Raw genomic sequence first — 14,592 nt, forward strand, 5'->3', positions numbered from 1 at the left:
GTCAGGCTATTGAATCAATGTCCATAGCCCTGAGAACTACAAGGTATTAGCTCTCAGCAGTGTTTCCGATGGTCTTAGGCGACCCCTGTGAAAGGGTCGTTAGACCCCCCCAAAGGGGTCGCGACCCACAGGTTGAGAACCGCTGCTCTAAATCATACTTTCTCTGCCCCTTTATCCTCTGCCCGTCAGTGCCTCAGTAGGTATTTATGGAGCCGTTACCTTGCAAAGCTGAGCTGGAGGCTTCAGAGGCTACTGTGCTTACACAGAATGGAAACCAGAAGGGATGGACAACCAGCACTAGCAGGCAGGAGATACACACACAGTCGTGGTACGTTGTTTTCTGAGAATTCAGAGGAAGACGAGGTGACTGTTCAGAGCTGGGAGGCTTTGGGCCTGTTAATTAACACCTCTGAACTCTAGTTTCCTGGTCTAGACTGTGGGGCTTATGTTATACATGTTGTAAGGGCTTGAAATGACTCATATGAAGCACAGTGTGTGGGAAACGAGCTCTCAGTTGTGTGCCTACTGTGTGCCAGCACTGCGTCAAGTGCATGGGACAGGTTAGTGAACCAAAGGGCCTGCCTTGGTGGAGCTTAGTCTATGTGATAAATAGTGTTAGATTAAAAGGTTATTAACAAATGCATAGCAAACAAGTGTTCGTTGGATTACTGTTGTGTTATCCACTTGGAGGACTCTGGAAAGGGAGAGATGGATGGGTAGGGTTTTAACAGTCCGAGATGGGAATGTGAACAGAGATGAAGGGAAGGGAGAGGAACCAACATGCACACTGAGTGTGTGGGGCCAGCCACTTGCCGGGCTGGGGGTCTGCAGACAGTCATAAACTGTGGAGAGCCGTCTGGGATTTGTAAGCTGGGGTTTGGCGTCACCAGATCTGGACTTTGGGCGGTTTTAACATGTTAGTGATGCAGAAAGGGAACTGGAAAAGTGAGGGGTTGGAATTTGGAGAGGTCAGGTCATTCCTTGCAAAAGTTTACTGAAGGGAATGAATTGGAGCCACCTTGTTATTCACTAAGTCTAGATTGGGAACTTTTAAAATAATTTTTAACACTTTATTAACATCAAATACACAAATCCTAAGTGTACCCATTCATTTTTACAAATCTGTATTGCACGTATATCCATGTGAACACCATCTAGATGGAGATATAGAATAGGTCCAGTGCCTTTTCGGGGACTTCTTACCCTGAGTGCAATGTGGACACCATTCGCTGTACCTGTTCCAGGGGAGGATGGTGGACCAGCCCACGGGGTAAATCCTCCCCCGCCCCCTCCCACCTTCCCCAGCAGCCCACTGCTGGGTTACCGTTACCGACAGCAGGAAGAAAGGCAGACGGTGTCTCTGAGTCTGCACCTCCTCCTGAGCTGGGCTACGGAAACACATTTACCCTAATGGCCCCAAGTGTGAGAGGATCACATTTTATACCAAGCCCTGGGGTTCTTAAAGGGAAACAGTGGGAATATTTACAAGTAGCTTTAGTGTGGCCAGAACATCCCCAAACAAACCACAAATAGAGATCTTGTCAGCCAATGAACCAGGGGAGGGGTCGCTGGGTCTGAGCAGGGGTCCTCCAGGTCAGTGCAATTTGCCAAAATAGTTGAACCATGTTCTCTTTATGCACAGGAAGGCGGCCCATTTTTGTTCCATTTGCTGATAACGGCATTGCTACATGCTAGTTCAATGCTGTACATCAGTTGTTAGAAAAGACCACTGGGATTGGTCAAATGTAAAAGGGTAGATTCCTGGGGCTGCATTTCTTCAACTTCTGTAACTGTTGTGTGATCAGTTTTATACCAAAGCAAATAGGACAGGCATTCTGTCTATGATAAATGGGATTGATTGAGCATCAAAGTGGCGTTTTGTTCTAGAGATTTGTTACACAGTCTTGTTCATCAGTTTGCATACCTACCACTACTGAACTGGACACTTCAAAGTGGTTGAGGTGATAAACTTAATGTGATGTACTTTTTGCCGCAATAGACACAAAATAGTCTCCATACTTGTCACTGTTTATTTGGGAAAAAAGGATTCCTCAACTTTGGGAGTATCCTTTATTCTAAGATTGGGAGTCTTAGCATGATTTTTGCCTGTTTGATTTTAACATCTTGACTGATTAGCATATCAAGTAATCTGAAATAACACAAAGCCACATGTTGCTTTTCTCCCCTTGTGACACTACAGAGATAATGGTTAATTTGTTAAATACTCTTACAATTCCTCCTGTGCTAGATGGCTTTGTCATTTTTCCAAGGAGGCAGAAGAAACCACTCGTAGGCGAGGGCTTGGTGAGTAAATGACAAATCTGTATGCCACCCTCACACTTCCTGTGCACCAATGGAAAGTGACAGTGTCAATTGGGATTACTTTCTTCCCAAAGTTTTTATAGTAGATTTTTATGCCTGCATTTCAATTATCAAATTATCAAATTGATTCCAGAAACTCAAATAAAACGAAAATGAAGTAGAGATGAAAAGGCATGCAGTTTCCTTGGTAATATTCAGTTTAGGAGGGGGGAGCACCCAATTTTTAATACGAGCAGTTTACAACCACTCATGGTTAAATGGTTTATAGGATTCTTTGTAACAAAAGGTGGTCTAATTACCAAGGAGGAGAGAATAATATAGCCAGGTTATTTACAATGTGTGACTTACTTAAATTATGATCCTGTTAACTATACAAAAATGACAAAAAGCAGAAACATCCGAGCAAATTAAACATTTTGGCTTTTTATTAATGATCTCAAATATAGGAGGTGTGCACAAGGTTAATTTTTTCCCCCTTCAAACATCACATAAGACCTGCCCTTGGGGTGAACCTGCAGTTTCAAAGATTCAGGGAACCAACTTTTAAACAAAACAAAACCAAAAAAAGAGAGCATATTTTCTTTTCCATTTGACCACACTAGTGTTTAGTTTCTACCACTAAACCACATGGTAGGGATTCTGATGTCCGTCTCTAGATCAATGTTAGGTGTGATTTCCTTCCTTGTAATTTTTGTTTTACTCTGAGTTACTAGTTGACTTTAATTGTTCTTATTTGCAGTCTTTAAATATTGATGGACTGTGTCATTTACAACACTGTTTTGTGGCATTGACCTTTGTAGGGAGCTTGTGTATGAATCCTAGGACATTTTCTAAGCTGTAGAGTAGGTGGGAGGGTGAGCGTGTTGGGAAGATGTGTTCGTTAAAAGTGAAAACAGAAGGAAAGTATGCAAAAGGGGCTGGAAAAATTAGTATTCAGAAGCCAGTTTGCAGGGGAAAGTGTAGAATTCTACTAACCTAGAGATAATTGTTTATAGGAAGCACCTATATTCATTTCAAATATAGCTAGTTATTTTAAAACAAACCAACAACACAGTTTCAGAAATTTCCCAGAGAATTAATAACAAAAGAAAGCATATAGGAAATACTAGTAACTCAGTTAACAAACTTGCTTTAATGAGAATATCATTACACAACAAAAAGAACACATTCTTTCAGTGTGACACAAAAATGGAATATGGATCAGATCACAAAAAGACTACATTTCAAAACATATACACCATTTGACCACACTAGTGTTTAGTGAGTAGGCCAGGTTCTTCAAACAAGATGCAGTGATTCTAGTTGTTAGCAACAAGGACAGCATTACCCCCGTCTAACAACCTGGAAATTTAAAAATATTTGACTCTTGAACAATGTGGGTTTGAACTGCGGGGATCCACTTCTACACAGATTTTTTCCAATAAGTACTGTAACTGAATGTTCTCTTCCTTGTGACTTCCTTAATAACTTTTTCTTTTCTCTCGCTTACTTTATTGTAAGAATACAGTATATAATGCATGAACATACAAAATATGTGCTAATCGACCGTTTATGTTATTGGTAAGGCTTCTGATCAACAGTAGGCTACTAGTAGTTAAGTTTGGGGACAGTCAAAAGTTACATGTGGTTGGGCCCTGGCCAGTGTGACTGAGTTGGTTGGAGATATAACCAAAGGTTCGCAAGCATTTTCTATGCACCTATCTTTTTAGTTCTGAATATGAAAATTTAACAATTATGAATTATCAAAGTTGAATCAAAAAGGAACACATGAATAGAAAATAACCATAGAGGAAAATTCCTCTTCCATTCATTCATTTGTCCATCTAGCCATCCAACCTTCCATTTCTATCCTAACCAATTACCTAACTCTTTTTGAAAAGTAGCCAATCTGCCTTCCCTCTTAAATACCAGTTACAGATTTTGTTCCTGACGATTTGTATGCCCCCAAAGCACAGAGAAAGACAGGAAGCATCCAGGTTTATTCTGCAGAACAGCATAATAAGTCTCGTTACCTATACCAGACAAAAATATGACCAAAAAATATAGAACCATCTCACTTATCAATATAAGTGCAAACCACATGCAGTAAAATACCAAAAGAATAACACACCGTGATATTTTACTCTTGGCCTAGGAAGATCTGGGTAGGCCAGTATTAGGAATGCAGTGTAATTCACTCAGTAAATAGGATAAAATGCTAAATGTGATAAACATCAGAAGCAATTGGTGAAAAGCAAGAAAACTGCAGTAAAAGCGACTCATCATTAGAATATCAATCAACAAAAATGAGTATTTTTCCCATATGATAGCATTAACCACATATACAGTATTATGGAAAATATGATAACCTCTCATAATTGCACCAGAATCTATTAGAAATGAAAGTGAAATTAACAAAAAATATATATGAGACAAACAATAGAACTTCGCTGAAGTAAAGCACAGAGATGTTGATAGAGATTCTTTCTACTTCTGGTTAGGAACTCAGTTTTCTAAAATAAGTTTTCTCCAAATTAAAATAACATGTACGATGGCAATAAAATCCCAATAGAATTTATTTTTAAATCTTGACAAGTTGCTCCTAAAAATCATACAGAAGGATAAATAAGCGACAATGGCAAAGGAATATATTTAAAAGAAATAATTTGGGGGAATTTGGGATACAGGATTCTAAAACATGCTATAAATAGGTCCATAAGAATGTATGGCAAAGATAAAACTTTCAGTAGCAAAGGATGGAATGGTTAATATATAGTGTTAAGTCAACCATCAATCCCTTTGGGAAAAATACATATTTTAGATCCCTGTTTAATGCCACACACTATATTTCAAATCTATAAAATTCTAGAAGAAAATAAAGCAATATATTTTTATAGTCATGGAGAAGGCCTTTAAAAGCATGACAAGAAGCCCTGAAGTCTTAAACTGTTTAACAAATTCAGTTTCATGAAATTGTAGTGAGAGAAACTATAAATTATAAAATTAAAGGATGGATAACCAACTGGGAGAATATATATGAAGCATATGTAAGGGCTAATATTCAGGATTTATAGACAGTGCTCACATATTAGTATGGAAAGACAATGGAATAGGAAAGTGTGGAGATGATCTGACCAATCACATACAAAATGCAAATAAACATCAAAATACCTTCAATGTCATTTGCCATCAGGGAAAAGCCACTGTTGGATTCCACTGTCATCTACCAGGTTGCCAAAAATTGAAATGACTGATAATGTCCAGTGTGTGGGAAGGTGTGTCAGAAAGGGCATTCTCATACATCCTTGGAAGGCTGCGCCTCTCCAAACATACAGCCCACCTACTTCTCACCTCGAAGTTCTGCTATACGAAGAAATTCATTGCAGCAATGTTTAGGATAAAACTTGAGGACACCCTAAATCCCTCCCGAAGGGAACAGGTTAAATAAAATTTGGAGTATTCAATGTATATATTAGTACTACCAGGCAGCCATTAAAAAAAAAAACCAAAAAACTAATTTTGTATAATTCGACATGAATAGATAGATGCCTTGTGTCAGCATAATGGTTAAAAGCCCAGGTCTGGAATAGACTTGTCATGTACAGGCAGGGTGAATTTGAGCAAATTTTCTAATGATTTTAAACCTCAGTTTGCCCATCTGTAGAAATGGGGATGTTTATTATATCTCCTAAGGATTTGGTGGGAAGTAGATGGGATACTTCATGCACCATGCTGGGCGCAGTAGTAAGCACTCAACAAGAGGCAGCTATAAATTGTGGTACAGACTGCTACGAATTTGCTTGTGCTTTGAAGAAGTTAGAGAAGGTTGCTCATCACTGCGCTTGTTGGCATTAACCTAGGAGAGGTAGCAGGAGTTCACGGATAGTCACTTTCTAACTTTACACTTCTTTTGATTTGGGTAAATGAAAAAGTGATTTTTTTTCACTTTTTAAAAATTGGCAAATGCTGGTTTGTGATTTTTAAAGCTGAGGGGAAATTTTTTTTTTTAATCCACATGTACTGTGAAGTGTCCCTAACAGCCTCAGTCTCACCACTGTTCCCGCTCTGATTTTACTAGTAGCAGTTCAGTCTGTGTGGTGGTCTCTAAGCTACTAGGTATTTCTTGTTCTGATTATAATCACTCCCCGCACTCCTAAAGGCTGAATAATCCGGAGTACAGGAACAGTAGCAGAGAACGTTTCATCTCGGCTCAGCAGAGCTTTCCTCCAAGTCTCCCTCAGAAAGGTTTATTTGTTTTGTGTGTTTTTTTCCCTGGCAGCTTCCCCTCCATTTGTCATTCAGTCTGGGTTGACTTCCAGGGAAGTCAGATCCTGGCAGAAGAAAACATTTTGGATTTTGGGGAATATGGGCTCTGGGGCACTTAGCCATTCGGCGGCATTTCTGTAGACACACTCTGGCTGGCTGGCCTCCTCCTCCCCACCCCCACCAGCTTCCCCCCACCTTCTTTAAAGAGGCAGAGCAAATGAATTTCTTTTATGTCCCCTTAATTTTCACCTTCCTCTTTATCCTCCCAGCCTTTCTCCTTCCTTCCTTTCTACCCCTTAGGGGAGGCACTGGTCTCACCTCATTCAGACTTTAAGAGGCTGGTGACCCCTGGTGTCAAAATTTCATCTCTTTCAGACAATTGAACTCCTTAAAGGAAAAGCTGAGACTAAATTCCTGAGAATACCCCAGCCAATTGGGTTTCAAATAATGCTGGGGCAGTGCTTTGTGCCCATGTGGTTATAATGTCTCTTAATCTGTACCTACCTTCCCCCTTCCCTGGCCCCAACAAGTAGGTGGTGTGTAGAGACCTAGGCATTCTGTGGCGACTATAACCTTTCTCATTGTACTGCCACAGTTAGGATCACCAGTAAATGACATGGTTTTTCATGACCATAGCTGCCTCCAGCCATAGATTCAGAAAGGTCAATTTTAATTAAAAACCAAAGAAAAATACATTTTGTGGGCGTTTTGTGTGTGTTTTTTTCTTAGAAGAGGTTACTAGCTTTCTTTGTAACTCCTGCTATCTTGCTGAACTTTGAGAGAATGCTGACAGACCTAAAATTCTCTAGCAGATCGCGCCCTCAGCTAGGACAGTGTGGACACTTTGGAGGAAGGGGCACGCTCATCCTTGTGCCCATTCTCTGCTGGGGAGTGTCCCATGCATAGGACCGACACTTCCCAGTAAATTACCCTTCCAACGTTAGAGCAGAAGGGCTGTCAGATGGTCATCTTAGTGCAACTCCAATTTTGCAAATAATATTGAGGACTAAAGGCTTTGCTTGCCTTTGTCCATTTCTAGCAAACCTGGGGATGGCGCAATATGCTAATGGTATGCTAAGGCCGCTCAACCACTCGCTATGACATGGACTGATCACGAGGGAGCAGGCACTCTGACCGGTAGGTTAGCTTGCTGCTGGGGTCCGGCTGATCAGGACTGAGTGAGATGGGCCGGACACGCCCTGGAGCCCTCCTGCGGTCCCTCCCCGCACTTGTGCACTGGTGGGGTCCCTTGGCCTAGCCTGCGCCCTCTCGCGATCTGGGACCCCTCAGGGAATGTTGGAGAGCAGGTTTCGGCCTGATCCCGCAGGCCAGGCTGAGGGACCCCACTAGTGCATGAATTTTTGTGCCAGGCCTCTAGTTTTATATAAGTGGAATCATACAATATGTGGCCTTTTGTGTTTGCCTTCTTTCACTTAAATGCTTTTAAGGTTCATCCACATTTTAGCATGTATCAGTACTTCATTCCTGTCTATGCCTGAATAACATTCCATTGTATGACCATACCACATTTTGTGTATTCATCAGTTGATGGACATCATCTGGATTGTTTATACTTTGGGGCTATTGTGGAAAATGCTGCTATGAACATTTGTGAACAAGTTTTTGTTGGAATACCTGTTTTCCATTATCTTGGGTATATCCCGAAGAGTAGAATTGCCTGTCATATGTGAATTCTATGGCTAACTTCCTGAGGACCTATGAAACTGTGTTTCCCAGTAGCCATGCAATATTTTTAAAGCAAAGTTTAACTGACACTGTTTCTTAAAATAAATACTGAGCCATATGCCAGGCTGTGATAACACAAAGATGAGTAAAAAGCAGCCCCCATTAACAGGCAGAGATATGACCAGAAATATTGTTGGGCTTGACCTGGTGGAGGTGGGAGGTATGGGGCTTAAGGGAGGGCAATTCAAACTCTGACTCTCAGAGGAGGTGGACTTGAGATGAACATTGGAGGCAGTAGGTCACATGGGGAGAGACAGCCTCACAACACTTGGGATTTTTGCATTCAAAGGGCACATCTTCTGGGGTAAAGGGAGCTAATGGCCCACCATTAGCAGGCAGCCATCCTTTATAGAAGTCCATCTGCTAGCCAGATTGTCAGTTTCCTAGTTTCTTCCTTACCGACTTAGCTCCCCTTCTCAAGGTGAACCCTTATTCACTATCCCAATGTATCCCTCGTGATATGCAGGTCTTTTGCAGCAGTTTTATATCCCTCTTCTATTTTTGTAGAATCCCAGAGAGACAAAGCACTCACACTTAATAGTACAATACGTTAGAGTGTCCAGGAAACCAGCCGGAAAACAGTGTTAACAAAAGCCGCCTCCTACCAAGCAGTAGTGAAAGGATGGTTGTCATTTTGGGGGTTTTTCAATGATCATTAGTTACTTTATCCTTCTACTTTGCTTCCAGCCTTGCCACATCCCTGGCCCTAGTCACCCTATCTGCTACTAGTGCTATTTCTAAAATGCAAACTTGGTCATGTCAGGAACCCCGCTCCGCCACATGACACCCCAAATGCACAAAACTTCAGTTCATCTTCATGTCCTTTGGGGTAAAGGATAACCTCTAGCAAGACCTCCAGGGTCCTCTGTGGGGCACTGGCCACAGTCTCTTCTTCAGCCTCATTCTCTCCTCTCTCCTCCACCCACCTTATGCTGTAGTTGGATGGTGCTACTTGTTTCCCAAACATCACCCTCCATCTTGCCTCCTGGTCATCACCCAGTGGGTTCCATCTTTGAAATGCCATCTCTGTCTTCCAACCTTCTTAACTTAGCTCCTATATTTTTCCTAAAACCCATCCTGTGTGCCTTCAATACCTCCTTCTTCTTGGTTGTAGTGTTTACTTTTCTGCCCACCAAGAGGACTGTCTCATTCAGGCACCCAGGATGTTATTTTCGTGCAGTGACTCCCATCATTCTTAGACTGGACTAGTAAACATGGTTGAAGACAGCACTTCATAGGATGATCTAGATTCTTGTACCCAAGTAGAGAGGCTTTCTCTCCTCCTATAGGATGAGAGGGGAGCCATTCCTTGAAAGCCCAACCGTTGTTAAAATTACTCCTTAGCAGTTTTCAAAGAACATGGTCAGCATTTGTAGGTGTGAGAGTACTGACTGATGCTCAGGATGAGTTTTTAGGCTCTTTATTGCCAGATAGCTATGTTCTAGGGGGAACGCTCTCCTCTGAAGATTTGTTAATAAAGAATAAGGTGGCCCTTCCCTAAATGTTGGCAAGGACGCTCAGAATCAAAACGCTTGGCCCTTGTCTGTATTATAGTCATAATCTACAAATTCAAATAATCTGAAGTATGTGACAGTCTTTCCCTCAGGCTAATGAAGTTCAGACACAAAAATGTCTTGGAAAATGAAGAGGCCCGAGATGCCGCACTGTTTTATTGGCTTCTGGAGATACTTTATTGGCTGAGGCTTGGGAAGTAGATGTGCTCATGGAATTCTGTGCTGCCTCATAATTTTACACTTTAGTAAGATGCCTAGTTTCATTTTTCCCACGTCTGCGTCACCTTTAAAAAAAGAGTCTATAATCAATCCATCAAAATTTAACCTCAGAGAATCCCAAGTAAGGAAGTGTGGTCATTTGGGACAGTCTGACTTGGAAAGGAGGTCAACTCTCCCTCTTCCACTGTCAGCCAACATCAACTCTCACCCGTGCGAGCGCTCACACAAACATGCTCACACACACCGACATTCATCAGCCAAACAATAATTCTTTGTGTTGTGAGGCACAACTAAACGTCTTTTGCTTCTAATTTCTACTACACAGTTTCTGTTGGACATATTTTAACTTTAAAAAAATGTGCCACCGACATGTAGGGCACCTGCTGATTTGCATTCTGTGGCAGCATTTATGTCTTTGGGAGCACACTATCACTGTACAACAGAAATAATCTACGTGGTTCTTAAAGGACTTTCTTTCATAGATGTTTTATGACTTGCTTACCACATTGAACTTGAAGCACATTACATTAAATATTGCTTGATTCAGTTGAGTATCTAAGGTGACTTGCATAATGGAATAAAGCTTGTTAGAAAACTGAGTGCTATGCTAACTGAAATAAGGCAATCAGAGAAAGATAAATACCATGTGATTTCAGTTATATGTGGAATCTAATGAACAAAATAAACAAACAAACAAAATAGAAACAGACTCATAGATACAGAGAACAGACTGACAGCTGTCAGAAGGGAATGGGGTTGGGGGGCTGGGTGAAAAAGATAAAGGAATTAAGAAAAAACAAAAACTCAGGCACAAACAACAGTATGGTGATTACCAGCAGGAAAGAGGGGTGGGGGAAGGTAGAAGTAGGTAAAGGGATATAAATGGTGACAGAAGAAAACTTGACTTGGGGTGGTGAACAATCAACACACTATACAGATGATGTATTATAGAATTGTGCAGCTGGAACCTATATAACTTTATTAACTAATGTCATCCCCAATAAACTCAATAAAAATTTTTAAAAAAAGAGAAAAGAAAACTATGTTCTCTTACCCAACACGGCAGTAGTCAGCAGAAGCCATTCTGAATTTCCCTCTTGTCTCTGGGTGATGATTTAATTGCTATCATTATTGTTTATTTATTTGAAGCATTCTTGTAAGTGGGCGTCTAAAACTTGACATGTTCAAAAATAGAACCCTTAATCCCCCACACTTCTACACACGCAAGCACACACACACATACACACATGCACACACATGCATGCACATGGGAGTGTGGGCACAGGTATTCCTCTCCCAGGCTTCCCTGTCACAGTAGGTGTTGCCATCAGTTGCCATGGGGCTCAGTCACTGCGACCTTCCTGCTCCTCATACCTGCCAATCTCAGGGTTGCCTTCTCGCAGTGACACCAGACGACCTCTGTCTGAGCTCAGATCTGTGGCTCGCTTTTATCCTGTAAGACTTGACTGTTGTAAGTGCTTCCTTCTCAGAGGGGTCATCCCAGTCACTCTTGATTACATCACCTTTTTTATTTTCTTTATTGTTCTCATCACTCTCAGATATTTTCTTACTTGTTATTGGCCATTTTCCCATCTGTACTGTAAGCTTCACAAAATAGGACCTTGCTTACTCCACTCAGGATAACACCTGCCTGACATGTTCTTGGCTCTCAATAGATATTTGAATTAATTAATTTGTTAATTAATTTATGAAATGAAACTGGCTTTAGCTGTTTCTAAGAGGAGTTTGAAGAGCCCAGGTAATATATAAAATGGAAACCTTCCAAGAGTTGAATTCATTTTTAATGAAATTAAGATTTTTCTTTCCTGTGTAAAGAATACCCTTTAATAATACTTTAGATTTGCATTATCTGGGCTCTCAGCATTTTTTAATGCGTTGGAGTCTTCAGTTCGAGGACTTTCTGAAAGGCTAACTTTAATAACATCAGACCTGCCATTTCCACAGGGCTGAGAATAGATTCCAAAATGCCAGAGAAAATTAAATGCAAAAAAGCTCCAGCTAATTAATGTATCAGAATAAATTAATGCTTTAGTCTGACTTTAACTGACAAGAATGGTGCATTTCAAAGTTAAAATTGCCACCCTTTTCCCATGTCTGTATTTTGGGCTATATTCGGTCATTCCAGTTATTTATCTCTTGGGGATGGGGGATGGAAGCATACACACTTACTGAATTTTAAAATAAAAAACACAATTGTACTGATTATTCTTAGGGGAATGGGTTTTAGCATTCCTTGTAACTTTATTTACTTACTGGTATGTGCTAATGCCTGTATTTTCGAAATTGGGAACAGGTCCTAACTATTTTTGTCTGTCACTGCGATGTTCTTAACACACTGAGAAGAGAGGAAACAACATCTGTGTGCACAGTGTGTCCCAGGGGCTGGCTTGGCTTATTACATATATCTCAATAAGTTAATTATGGAAAGTTGATTGAATAGGGGGAGGGTGGGCACATTTTTATCTTCTCTGATTTAGTTCTTGTTGAGCCTTGGATCTTAACCATAGAAAAGAATTGGCAAAAGCTTGCAGTAATTTTTTTCTGACTTTTTCTTCTTCCTCATCTTCCTTCATTTTCTGAGCCTCAGTGTCCCTGTTTGAAAGATGAATATGTCTTTCACATCAGAATCTTGTGAGGTGGTGAGATGTTGTATGTGTGTGTCCAATATGGTCCCACTATGGATACCAAACTGTTTTTAAAAGCAGTAGAATGTTCTTGGAGGATTCCTGCACAAGGGAGGGCTAAATAGATCTCTAAGGTCCCTTAAAATTCTACAACCTTACATTCCAATAAACTGTACGATCACAAATCTTTAAACATCTTTGCCTTCTAATTACCACTACTTATTAATTAGCTAACACAAATATTTCAGTATAGGGGTGTAATCAATGTGCTAAGCAGTAGAGTTTTAGAGATAAGTGATAGGTACTATCTACTTATAATCTACTTTTTTCAACAAAAAGATTTGAGGCAGAGAGAAGGGTTCATCCTGAACATTAGTTCTTCTTGTGTACTGGCTCTGCGTTAAGTGTGCCAAATAAAGACAATCAGGCTGATCTATACTGACCTGCCAATATGTTCAGCAAGTCTTTTGCTTTTTTTCATAGTTTCCAACTTTCTTATAAAAGTGTGGGAAGGACAGGCTTCAAATAATATGGAATTTTGTTTGGTTGGGTTCCAGCTCTCAGCTAATCAAGAATTTCCTGGAGTTATGAGGTGTGCACATGTTTCCTTTTTTGGAATTTCAGTTATTCAATATTTGCAAGTAAATCTTGGGAACAAGAGTTGCAAACATGGAGTGTTCACAAGAAATAACAACATTATAAAAAGCAGATGTTAAACAGTTTTGTTTTTTTAAAAAAGATGATCTCCATTATTTACACATGCTTGGAGGAAAATAAATTCAATAGTAGAGTTTTTATCTTTTCTTCTTTTCCTTTCTTTATCTAGTCCATTTATGAAAAGAAAATTATATGAATCATTTGCTTAGCAAGTCCAAATGTACATAGATATGTAGTGTTAGAACCATAAAACTTTGAAGAATTAGCATGTATCTATTAGTTATGTTAATACAAGCACAATAAGAAGCTATTTGCTAGGCATTGTGAAGTCAGAGTTATTACTTAAATTAGGCCTTTTGACCTGGTGTTTAGAAGGACAGCTACAAACCCCTTGTGGAGTCTGTTTGGGGACCTGAATGAAACAGGGACACAAATAAAATTCGAATAATTCAGATGAAAGAAAATGTACCACATATAAACTTGGGGGGGTGGGGGAATGATTGTGGCCTTGAATTGTCCATGTGGACAATCTCTGTTGCATGGAAAATTCCTATTCTTCCTGCCCCAAGTGTGGTGTTGGTGGATTCATTCTCCTTGGTTTCCCCCCTCCTTTGTTTAGTACCTTTTGTAAGAATTGTCAACTGAGTTTTAAGCTTTTTCCATTGGAGGAAAACAACATCGTCTTTTCTTATTTAAAATTGTGATGTTGCGACATTGGAAATGAAAATTCCAAAATCTCGCTGTCTATTCCCAGTACAGCAATTTGGACATACATGACTAAAGGAGAGAAGAGAAGAGACAGGTAGACATTGAATGGAGGCATGTTGTCGTAGGTCACCTGTGATCATTTGCACTTTCAGAATGGCAGGACCACAGAGCAGGTCCTGCATTGCTGGGGGGGCCCTGGATGTTCTGGAGTTCACTGTAAGAGCTGAATTAGGGAACCTCTCCATCCCACCTACCTCTGGACACTGTATGATCCTGTGGATCAGGATTGAGAAACAGGGTTTGTTTTGACCAAATGTGTTTGACCAAATGGGCCCAGTTTATAAGGAAATTGAGATAAGAGAAACTCACATATAAATAAAACTGGAAAATATCTCTCTTTTCTTTCAGATAAGGAAACTGAGGCTCTGAGAAGTAACATGACCCATCCAAGGCCTCACAGCTAGTTACTGAATTTGGGAATAAGAACACGGCTCTCATGATCCCTCCTTCACATTTATCTCACCGTGTCCCCTCTC

The 14,592-nt window shown here is 40.4% G+C and overlaps 1 protein-coding gene across 4 annotated transcripts in view; it reads left to right on the top strand.

The window, feature by feature from the left end:
- The window catches only part of JAZF1 (JAZF zinc finger 1), a 186,828-nt gene that overhangs the window by 3,934 nt on the left and 168,302 nt on the right, over window positions 1–14,592 (top strand). The window contains exon 2 of one of the 4 annotated variants that reach the window (XM_015558140.1): window positions 198–328. The exons of 1 other annotated variant lie outside the window; for it this stretch is intronic. In XM_015558140.1, coding sequence (XP_015413626.1) covers window positions 268–328 — 61 coding nt within the window. In that variant the 5' untranslated portion in view covers window positions 198–267. The remainder of the gene's footprint in view (window positions 1–197; window positions 329–14,592) is intronic. 2 more of the 4 variants (XM_015558139.1, XM_015558141.1) reach the window with 2 other exon arrangements.

The sequence above is a fragment of the Myotis davidii genome, unplaced genomic scaffold, assembly GCF_000327345.1.
Source record: "Myotis davidii unplaced genomic scaffold, ASM32734v1 scaffold168, whole genome shotgun sequence".
In the NCBI taxonomy this organism is placed as follows: Eukaryota; Metazoa; Chordata; class Mammalia; order Chiroptera; family Vespertilionidae; genus Myotis; species Myotis davidii.